Source organism: Chiroxiphia lanceolata, chromosome 19 (genome assembly GCF_009829145.1).
Source record: "Chiroxiphia lanceolata isolate bChiLan1 chromosome 19, bChiLan1.pri, whole genome shotgun sequence".
NCBI lineage: Eukaryota > Metazoa > Chordata > Aves > Passeriformes > Pipridae > Chiroxiphia > Chiroxiphia lanceolata.
In genome coordinates, this window is record NC_045655.1 from 9,352,859 (window position 1) to 9,364,392 (window position 11,534).

Here is an 11,534-nt window from a genome sequence, read left to right on the forward strand (position 1 = left end):
CATATTTTTAGTGCCTTCTGCTCTGTCTGTAGTATGGAAATATCAGTTCAGAGAAATCACTTGAAGATGCTGAATAGTAATTAGTGGTTCTGTTTTCCTTATGAAGTATTTTGTGGTTGCATATTTTATCAGTGAGATTTGCGTATTTTTGTCAGTGAGCTCATATGTAGACTCCACATTTTATCCTGTTTTGCCTTGTTACAGTTACACATCTGAACTTTTCTATGAAGGCAAATTGATGGCAAGTGGAAAACAGCCAGCACACAAAGACTTCTACCCTCTGACTTTCTTCACAGCACGTGGAGAGGATGTGCAAGAGAAAAATAGTACAGCTTTTTACAACAACGCAGAGGTAACTCTCCTTTGGCTTTATTCTTGATTGTTTTCTTAAAGCTCCCCCCAAATTTACTGGTTTGTGCTCAGTGTAGGTAGAAGACATAAACTGTGGAGTTTGCTAAACATGATGTAGTGAAAATTGCAGTGGTAGTAAACATTTCCACTAATTTCTCTTCTTTTTTTTCTTTGCAAATTGTAAGCTGCATAACATTCTCTCAGGCTCATTCTTCAGCATGTCTTTCCACATAATTTGTGTGGCATTCTGATAGATGTATCTTAGCAACTGAGAGTAACTGCAGTTTGAAGTAAAACTCAGATTTCTTTGACTGTTGTAGAAATGTTCCCACTCAGATAAGACTCCTCTGGAGTAACATTTCATATTTGCTTTAATATGTTTAGGATCAGTGTGTCTCACTGATCATGGGTAGATGAGACTTTTTTAGATGAGAACTTCTTCTCAATATGTTTGTTTCATATAGATTTATTTGTGGTCTTCAAAAATTACTTTCCATCTCATGTCTTCCTTTGCATTTAAAAAAAACCCCAACCCAAACCCACAAAATCAACCAACCAGCAAACACATGAGCAGCACCCACCTCCCACCCTGACTTGTTAATACCTTTTGTAGTGGAAGATGCCTTTTTCCAGTCACCTCTAGTTAGGGGAGGGAGAGAAAATCATAGAAATATCATTAATTTTCTTAAGCCTAGGAGGAGTTTTAACTTGTTGGGCTGCAGTTGAGCAGCAGTGCTTGTTATGAAGGACTGCTGAGCTGTGTTTTCCCCTTGTTGGTCATGGTGTGGTTCATCTGATGCACAATTTTAAACCTGTTTGTTGTTGTTAGGAAGCACTTTTTAGGCATTCTTTGATGTATTAAAATATCTACTGAAATAAAAAGCTTCAGTGACTTCTGGACACAGCACTGAAAAAAAACCTGAAGGCACCCGACCACTTTCATTAATCTACTTGGATTACTTTGCCATTTAAAAAAGTTGTAAAAGACCTAAAAATATCTTCAGTGACCAAGTAACAGTCTGAAAACTGTGAGTCATTAACAGCCACGGGCAGAAATGAAGGACAAGGGCTGCTGAAACACCAACAGGAAAAACTGAAATTAGATGATGAGGGAGATTTTTTCTGTTTGACCCTTAATGGCTGTTTGCATTGGGGCATCTCATGGTTCGTTGGTGCCTATATTAAGAATTAATCTGGAAGATGCACTTTCCCTTTTTGGTCATAGTTCTGAAATTTCTCTGTGTGGTGTTAATTCTAAATACATACCCAGAAGCTTTATGCTTTCAGAGAAGCTTGCCAGAATACCTACAGAAGATCATTACTACAAAAGATCATTGTGCTGTGGTTAGAATAAACTTTGATATCTATAAAAATGTCCTTTGTCAGTAGAACTGGCTTTTAAATACAATTTATGTTGCCAAAAGTTATATTCAGGTCTTGCTCTGAGACAGGCACATTTTCACTGCCTTCTAGAATTACCCAAAATAAACTATTTGTGACTTTTTAAGGATGAAGAAATCATTTTTTTTTTTTTTTGCTTTAAGAGGCTGAGCTTGCTTTTGTGATGCTGTAGGAAAACTGCATCATCAATTCTAATGCTTTAAATAACTGGAGAAATATTTATTGAATGACACATTGAATGTAAATTTAAAACAAAAAGAAAATGAACTCCTGTAGTGCAGTACCTCTGTTTGGTGTGTTGAAATGAACTGCTGTAGCAGGAAGTTACTTTGAGCCTGTCTTCTCACAGGAAGAGGTTCTCAGGTTTTATTACTCCTTAGTCTCCTCAGTAGCACATTTCATAGTCTTTCATCAAGATGAACTGGCAGTTGTTGAATAATCTGGAATTCCCAGTGATACCCTTTGGAATGGGAAGTGATTGTGTTCTGGTATATGGACTCTCTTTCCATAGTTACCAAACTCTAAGATGACATATATAAAATCCACAATAAAAATCAAATAATCTCTATTTAGGCAATACATTTACTTATGGAAATTGGATCAAGTATGACAAGACAGGCCCTCCTCTACTTGACATTTTCATAGGAATGAAAATTAAGATTATAATATCCAAGTTTTTACTTTAAAGATGACATTTTAAGATAACAAAAAGATACTGTATAGTAAATACATTGGTTTTATTCATGGTATTTTAGAGTATCACCCTAGAATGCAGTAACATTATTGCTTTCGTAATACTGTGTCACGTAAGTGCTTTAGAGCTTTAAAATTTGAGTTCTCTTTCCATATCAAAGAATGGATCATACTTCTATGAATTCTGCCTTTTCTTTTAAGGTGTTTGAAGTAGTGGAGCGTGTTGAAGAATTGAGAAGGAAGTGGCCTGTTGCCTGGGGCAAGTTGGACGACGGCAGCATCGGGGTGGTGACGCCTTACGCCGATCAAGTGTTCAGGATTCGGGCTGAACTGAGGAAAAAAAGGCTCTCAGATGTCAGTGTGGAGAGAGTGCTCAATGTTCAGGGTGAGCAACAGCTCTGTGCCCCAAAAACGGGCTGAGGAAGTGAAAAATGGGAGGGGTGAAGTTAAATAAGACTCAATGAAATGACCGTGAATCGATGGGAAGGGGCGAGCTGTGACACAGATGATGTCGCAGCGCTGACTACCAGAGCAATAAACTCGTGTGTGTGAGATTGTGTGTTCTCAAAATGAAGTTCAGGCTTGCTTAAAAAAATAAATTGAGTGAAAAATGTGAGAACTGATCGATCTTTAACATGAGGGGACAACCAGGGTTCCGGGTAAAAATGCGACGAGGCTTTAGCCTCAAAATGTTTTACTGATATTTTTTTTTTTTTTTTTTTTTTTTGCATCTGTGGAATAAACTGTAAAAAACCTGAGGAGAAATTTAGGTATTTCTTCCTGGAATCACATTGATAACAAGAATTTTCTGTAGGCATAGCCTGTTGCTAGGCTGCACTTTTAGTCAGTGATAAACAAAGGCAGATAATAATAAAGTAACTGAGTGACAGCGAGTGGTGTGGGCTCTGTTTTTTCATGGTTGATATTGGTACAGTTGAGAAATTTTAAAATACGAATCAAGAATGTCCAGAACTCTTGCTTAAGGTAGAATAAATAAGTTCAAGATTTGTTATTGGCTGCCTGGCAATGTTGTGAAGATAATGAACATTTCAGAAAGTTCTGGAGTGATTAATATCGAGGTGAAAAATAAGTTTTTTAAAGAGGAAATATTCTTGTAATGGAATGTGCTATTTATAGTGCATCTTTTAAAATTTTTAAATCTTATTATTCTTGCATAAAGCTCTTCATGGGAAGGGTAACTCTCAGTTCAGAATATCTAGGTGTGAAACTTGGCTGGCAAGTGTGGTGTTCTGGTTGTGGTAAGAGCAGAAACAGCAACAATTATCTCAGACGTTTGTTTCTTTGTCTCCTTTTAGGAAAACAGTTCAGAGTTTTGTTTCTCAGCACAGTACGAACACGGCACACGTGCAAACATAAGCAAACACCAATTAAAAGGAAAGAACAGTTACTGGAGGATTCAACAGAAGACTTGGATTATGGTTTTCTGTCCAATTACAAACTTCTCAACACTGCCATTACAAGAGCACAATCCTTGGTAGCTGTGGTGGGAGACCCTATTGCTTTGTGTTCCATTGGAAGATGCAGGTACTTTATGGATGTTCCTTGGTTAATCAGGGCTAAGGGTACTAGAAAATGTGTTTATCTGTGATGGATTTAGTAAAATGATAAACCACCTTTTTGTGTGTTTATAGTTGCTTGGATTTTCACTTGACAGTAACAATTGAAGATGCTTCATTTTACTTTCCAGTAGAGGGGTTTTTTTGTACACGTTAAAATTTTATACATAAATAAAAGTAATAGATAATTTGGAGTTTAAAAATTGTGATGTGACGTGGTATTTTAAAGTTGTATATTATGCCAGTTGTAGGGTGGTTAAAGAAATTAAAAACTTTATTTATGCTTTGATATATCTTCATGACACTTGGAAAAAACTCATTAAGGTTTGAGTGAATTGACTTTTTATAGGCCTAAATGAATAAATGTGGAAAATGCTGAGATGTGTAAACACTGATGTTGAGGAGACCAAGTTCTTGTTCTTCAAAGGTTTTTTTTTCCAGTGGAGGAGCTGAGATTTTGAGATGATCAGAGATAAACCCTGCAGCTGATTTCTCGAAGAGAGGAAACACTGCACTGACTACATTATAAAATAAAGCTAAAAATACGTGTTAGTCAGTTGTTACATCTCTGTTGTGTTCTACTTTCCTGAGCAGTATTCTACTGTCTTGAAAAGGAATGTGTTTTTCAAGGATTAGAAGTGAAGAAGCCAAATGGAACCCAAATCTGTGTTTACTGCATTTATGACACAGAATCTGAATTTAACCAGTTACCTGCTGGGGCCACGTCAGGGGGATCTGTACCTGAACACAGAGATCTGCTCTAAATGGCTCAGAACATATTATTGACAGAGAAGTAATGGTTGTGGGTTTAGTTCACTTTTCCCTTTACCTGGTTGGGTTTTTTAGCCATGAGCTGGTTTATGTAATGAACTGATGAGAAAGAGCCCCTGTGCCTCCTGAGTGCTCCTTCAAAATATCTGAAATGGGGCATGCAAAAACTTAATAAAATAAAAATACAGGCTGTCAGCAGGTAAATGAATTACAGTCTTGGCAGTTAAGCATTGAGTTTGCATTTTGAAGACCAACAGCTGTTTATATATGTATAGCTGTTCCAAATTATAAAACAAAAAGATAATTAGGAAACAAGGGGCACTGAAACTTTATTAAGATGTAGCTCGAGCTTTCTCTTTAATACACCATTGTCTTGTTTCACTGAATAATTGAACATTCACTCTTTGAAAATAGTGCTGGAGGGGCTCAGGCAGAATGCTGGGAAGAGGGTTCTTTTTTAGTACAACAGGACTATAGAAGTCTGAAAGAAGTGACATTTCGTTAGGAAAAACAGACCTCAAAAAAGTTGAGAGTGTACTCGAATTTTATAAATATTCTAATAGCTGTCAAAATGAGTCAGGACTGTAATGATGGTTGGGGAGAGCTTTGTGAAGTGTGCCCAGGGTGATCATTCTGTTCCTTTGAGCTCCAACTGGACCAGACAGGGCTGTTTGGGCAGAAACCCCCTTTAAACTGCCGAGCACACTGAGAGGCAGCAGCCTTTTATTCTCTGTTCTTACAGCCCAGTACAAGTGTTCCATGTACAGCCCAAAGTGTTCCATGTGTGCAGACACTGCCTGGGGCATCCCGAGCAAAAGTGGATGAGTCTCAGTGGATTTGTGGTGCTTGGTTTGGTGACTGAGTTGATTAATCAGAGGGAATTCCATCATTAAAGCATCCCACCGAAGTATTTAATTTTGGGTTTTAATCCTCACTTAAAACCTTGTAAGTTCTGTTTGCCTTAGAGCAAAATGCACAAAAAGGGCCATCTTGCATCGTGAATTTTGAAAGAGCATTTCTTGCCTCCGTAAAATCACAACACAAGATGGGCTTTTAGGAGAACTGTTTGGAATTCTTAAATATATCAGTAGCATTACAGAATTCCTGCAAGACAGACATTTGTTCTTTTACACAAAGTCAGCTACTCAGCAAAATGTGACACTGCTGTTAAAATCAGTGTGCAGCAATCTCCCATTTTACAGGATTTGGGGAAATAACAGTGTTTGCTTACAGGCCAGGCCTTATTACTGAAGGGTGAACAAGCATGAGTTATAATCAAGCACACTTTTAAGATCATTGTCTTTTAATACTTTTTTTCACTAACTTTCATAATTCTTGATTTTTTTGAAAGAGACAGCTCAGTCAGGTTTGGTTTTTTTTTTTTAAAGTGACATCTTCAGACCTTATTTAAATATCTTTTAAGCTTCAGTGACTTTGCCCAAGAAGTTCTTTGAGGTTAAAGAAAAAATAAAATAAGTGTAAAGTTTTTGTAGAGATCTTGCTGTGGATGTTAACAATATAAAGACTTTATAAGCAGTAGAAAGACATGTCATGAGAAAGGAGAAGACAGGGAAGAATGTACTTTTATTACATAGTTTAAATAACCCCTCCAAAAAGCTGGAAGCAGAATTTTCATAGAGGAGACATGTGTCATCTGCTGGTTGTCTTTCTGGCTCAAAATTACTTCTATATGTTATAGAAAAATCTGACACACAATAAAATTTATGGTTTTATTTGTTTTCCACCAGAGGATCTCAAAGGATCTCTAGATACTCCCAAATATTAATCTTCACGTGCCTCTGAAGTGTTTGACAAGAGCAGTTTTGAGGGAATATCTCACCTTTGGTATTTGTTACACTGAATGGTCTACTTAAATTCAGAGAATATATTTGACATCATCTGAGACTGAGAATCTGTATAATCCCCATGACTATTTCAGTCTTAACAAGTTCCTTAAATCATAGGCTTTTCAAAATTTTAAGCATTGTTGGTTTTATAGGAAAAAATCCCCAGCTGGACCTGTCTATGACATTAATATTGGAAGTGATACACACCCAGTGCTTTGCTCTGACACCATGGACAGACCAGTGTGTGCATTTTAAATAACTGAGGAGCTTTTCATTGTGCTGTGGGGTTGCAGGGTGGGTGGCTTGGGGTATAAAATGAGCATCCACAAAGAATAAAAATGCCACACAGTTCTGTTAAGTCTGTTTTAATTTTCGCGACAACCATCGAGTCTTACCCACTGTTTCTGAATTGTTTCCATAGGAAATTCTGGGAAAGGTTCATTGCCCTGTGTCATGAGAATGAAAGTCTTCATGGGATCACGTTTGAGCAGATCAAAGCTCAGTTGGAGGCTTTGGAGTTGAAGAAAACCTACGTGTTGAACCCTCTGGCTCCCGAGTTCATCCCCCGAGCTCTGCGGCATCAGCACTCGGCCAATCCCACCAAGCAGCAGCAGTCCCCTCCAAAGGTAAAGCATTCCCAGCCATGGAATTGTCAGAAGGGGAAGTGAATGCAGAGAAATGACAGAAAAGGTTTATGGAGCAGGCTGTTTGTTTTAAAATTGCATCAATTCAATCAGAAATGAGTGCAAATTCTGGAGCGATCTGCGGCGTTTTCAGGTGAAAGCTCCAGACTTGTATTATAATACAGCATTTAGGGGTGTCCAAGTCCTGTTTCCTTACTAAAACACATACCTTGGGTCACTCTGGCTTGTTCAGTGTCAAACTTCAACCTCAGGGTTTAGATAAACCAAATTAAACCCTCTGACTGAGAGCCGATCCCTGTCACAGGCACCTTGTGCTCTGCCTGTACCCCAAAGAAACAACAGGCAAAAGAAGTATAAGGAAACAACAAAACAATGGGCAAAAGGGATTTGGTTTGAGTTAAAAATCACATTTAAAATTTGGGGACTCGTATCACGTCAGGTAATTTTTTGATGTAATTAGAAATATATTGTAAAGCAGTATCTTGCATAGATTAGCTCTATGATAATGTCCTTCAGAAAACCAGATTTCAGCAGCATCAAGAGGGCAGAGATATGAAATTACCTCTGAGTGGTGATTTCATCAGCTGCTTTATAAAAGCAGGTGAAGAAGTGATGAAAATATGTGGCTTCCTTAGGATGATAAGGAACAACACTAAATTTTAGAGCTTTCTTGGGGGGGTGATATATTAGTAATTAATTCTATTTTAATGCTTATTTGTAGTTTATTCGAGTTACAATTGTAAAAATGTAGTTCGTTTGAGTTATAATTTAATTGAAATGTGTTTAGAGATGCAGCTGAAATGCAGGTTGTCAACTTTGTGATGAACTCAGTTGCACAAGAAGGAAGAAATGTATGAATTTCCCATAGCCTTGCATTTGTGTTGCAGGCTGTATCATTAAAATGAAACTTTTACAACAGGTTTTTTAACAATACAAAAAGGAAAGCCTTCCCTTTGGCAGTCCTTCCCCAAAGAAGGTTTGTAAGTGAGAACATTTGGTTTTTTCATCAAGATGCATTACTTTCTGAAACAAACACCAGATTTCTAAGGCATCTAGTCATGTGTCAAAACACTGGGCCTACGGAAAACCAGAAATTACAGAATTATCTTTAAAATCCACTGCTGCACTCTCCATTTTTTGTGAGTGCCTCAGCCTTGAATGCATTTTCTTTAATAGACCATCATTATTAATACTTTTAGTTTCCTAAATGAAATAAAAAGAAGGTGTTTGAAAATGCAGGTATAGTACATTTAGGGAAAAAAGGGGGGTGGGTGCTGGGGGAAGTGAGAATCTTGTGAGTTGATGGTTCTGTTTATTTTCCCTCGGTTTGTTGGTAAACTGAGCCCTTGTGATGCAGGAATGCCAAGAGACACTTTTCAAACTGCCAGCACTGTATTTTCAGCTTCAGATCCGAGGTGTCTAAACCCCCTGTGTCATAATTCTAAATAAAATCTCTTCCCCCTGGATACAATTGCCAGGCAGTGTGTGCAGTACCAGCAGTGCAGCGAGCAGGTAACACCCAGGCACACACAGAATATGGCTGTGAGCAGGGATACATTTCCCTTTGCTCGAGTTTTAAAAGCAGATGGTTAGCTTTGCTTATTTTAAACCTCTTAAGTACAGTATTTAACACTGAAAATGAAAGATTAAAAACTTAGTGCTGGTGTATTTTGTAGCGAAAACGTGAGAAGAGCCTCTGACACCGTGTTTTGTGGTGAGTTTATGGACATCTGTGCAGGGCAGGGCTCGTCTTTCACATGCTGTGAAAAGTGATTTTGAACAAACAGCACCTTCTTATTCAGCAGAATTGCTCCTGGCTTTATGTAAGGGCATTAAAAACCTCCTTGCTGTTTAGATTTTAAAGAAGGAAAAATGTTTGAGTCTTGCCTCTGTGAGAGGCAAACCAGCCAATACAGAACAGGCTGTCTGGGGGCATCTGCCTTCCACTGTGTTCCTGTGGCTTGGCTGGGCATGGAGGTGAGAAGGGAACAACAGAGTTGGACAGGGACAGCCTTTATTGAAGGTGATGATGTGGAAAGGGAAAGTTTTCAGAACTCGGAGCTCCCTCGGGGTAGTTCCCGTACAGTAAATTAGGCTCTGACTTCACAGCTTTGCCTCCCTCCCTCCTGCTGCCTCTGCTCCAGCTTTTGGTCTGGATTCAGGCACTGAGGTCAGGGAGCATCATCATCCTTGACATCTCCTGCAGTCACTGAGGGCCACGGGTCTGATTACAGCTCTGGAGAACACTAAAGGGGGATCCAAGGAGTGACGAGCTCTTAACTGCCTGCAGTCACCCAAAGCTTGGTCTGAGCTTCCTCTGAGCACCTTTATGTAACGTGGGTTTTGATACTCCAAAGGTGGAGCAGGTTTTTAGAGCAATCTGAGTGTGTCTGTGCTCCTGTGTTGTCAGTCAGCATCAGTTCTAGTGTAGGTTTAGGGCTTTTTGGGTGGGGACATGAACCTTGAGGTGAAAATCTTTGAGAAATGGCAACGATTAAGTTAATAACAGACTATTATAAAGTCATTAAGCCATCACAATTATGAAAAGAAAAAGATAAAAGAAAGGCAGCACCTCCTTTCCCCAGCTTACAGGTGGCCCCAGTTGACTTTTATTTACCATTCTGATCCTGGGATATGTTCATACTGTGACATGTCCTGTTCAGCAGGACAGCTCTTCTTACAGACTTATGTAACTATTTGCTATTTCAGTTTTAAAATATGACACCTATAAAATAAAAGTCTAATAGGTTAGAACAGAGGTTTTTCAGATTTCTGCACTTAGAGCTTCACTGTGGCAGTATAACAGATACAGAAATGCCTTGTGCTGACCATGAGTGGTTGAGGCACGTAGCTCCTCTATGTTTTTAGATTGAACCTTGCTCTGTTTGGTGAATAAAGAGGCTTCTTTTGTTTAAGTGCTGCAGTGAAAACCAATTATTATTTTATTTTTTAATAATTCATTTTTAAAATGAGAGGAAAATTTGGAGACCAGTTCTTTAATCTGGTTTATGCATGAGTCAACATTGTCAAACAACCTGTCTTTGTACCCTGACTAATTTGCTCAGACTGCTGGAAAACTGCCTAGACTTATCTCCTGGGCAGGGAAAGTTTTGCAGCATCAAAGCCTTTTTAGATTTATTTTAAACTTGTGAACATACTTAGGTCCAGATTAAGTAAAGTATTCCTCTCCTGCAAAGGACTTAAGAGCATACTGGCACTTGAATATGTGCTCACAGTTTATTAATATTAACTAATTAATTGATGCTGGAAACTCATGAACATGCAGGAGGGATAACTCAGTTCTGTTAAAATCCTTTTCTAATGTACAATTCACCAAGGAAAAGCAGTTTCCTCAGAGCACTGTGGTTCTTGACTCTCCTATATTGTACTTTTGGGGAGCAGTCACAGAGGAGCCAAAGTCCAGAGGCCAATAGATGGGGCAGGGAGACAATGAGGTTGGGTGAGCAATTGGGTAAAACTGGGAGAAGCTGCTTTGTCTCCAAGGTTCTTGAACTGGAACCTGGATGGTAAAATGGATCATGCTTCCCCTATGAGCTACCATGGCAGAGGAATACTGAGGGTTATGTTAGTACTGGATGCTGCTCCTGAAAAAAGTGAGACAGTGGAGAATGAAATGGTGAGGAAAGAAACTCAAAATATTTTCTGGAGCCCTCTTTGTATCTGGGAACAGGCCTTGAGAGAGTTTTCCCGGCGGGACTTGTAATGGCCCACTGGTTAATTGGATTAGTGGTGTTTAATGTCCAGCTTTGTGAATTCATAGTGTCAGGTGGTGGGACTGGACAGGTGAATGTGTAAGAATAAACTGTTGGGCTGTTGGGCTGACTTCTTTCAATCTCCATTTTGTGTTTAATTATAATGTTCACTTGAATAAACAGCTTTGGTTTATATAATAATGCAAAACATTGTAATTATTGGTTTTTTTTCTTTAAAGGGCAAGGTCCACCATCATAACCAGAATGACCATTTCCCACCTGATGGAATGGGTAAGTATCTGCTGCTCCTGGAGAGGAATTCCTGAGCTCACACTGATATGGCTTCAGTGACATTGATACTAGTTTGATATGAATGGAATATCTGGTCCCTTCTTTATTTGAAAGTCATTTACTTCTTGTGTGCATCTGGGAAACAGATTATAGGCTGTTAAATGGACATTAGGTATTTCTGAGGCTTTCCCTTTATAGGTGTTGTGTGCACTGACTTTGGAGCCTTAACACAACATAATTGTTGGC

The 11,534-nt window shown here is 38.7% G+C and overlaps 1 protein-coding gene across 5 annotated transcripts in view; it reads left to right on the forward strand.

The window, feature by feature from the left end:
- The window catches only part of HELZ (helicase with zinc finger), an 85,530-nt gene that overhangs the window by 58,020 nt on the left and 15,976 nt on the right, over positions 1 to 11,534 (forward strand). For all 5 annotated transcript variants that reach the window (XM_032706539.1, XM_032706542.1, XM_032706543.1 and 2 more), the window contains 5 exons: positions 205 to 352; positions 2,647 to 2,830; positions 3,762 to 3,990; positions 7,062 to 7,266; positions 11,237 to 11,288. In XM_032706539.1, the coding sequence (XP_032562430.1) occupies positions 205 to 352; positions 2,647 to 2,830; positions 3,762 to 3,990; positions 7,062 to 7,266; positions 11,237 to 11,288 (818 nt within the window). The remainder of the gene's footprint in view (positions 1 to 204; positions 353 to 2,646; positions 2,831 to 3,761; positions 3,991 to 7,061; positions 7,267 to 11,236; positions 11,289 to 11,534) is intronic.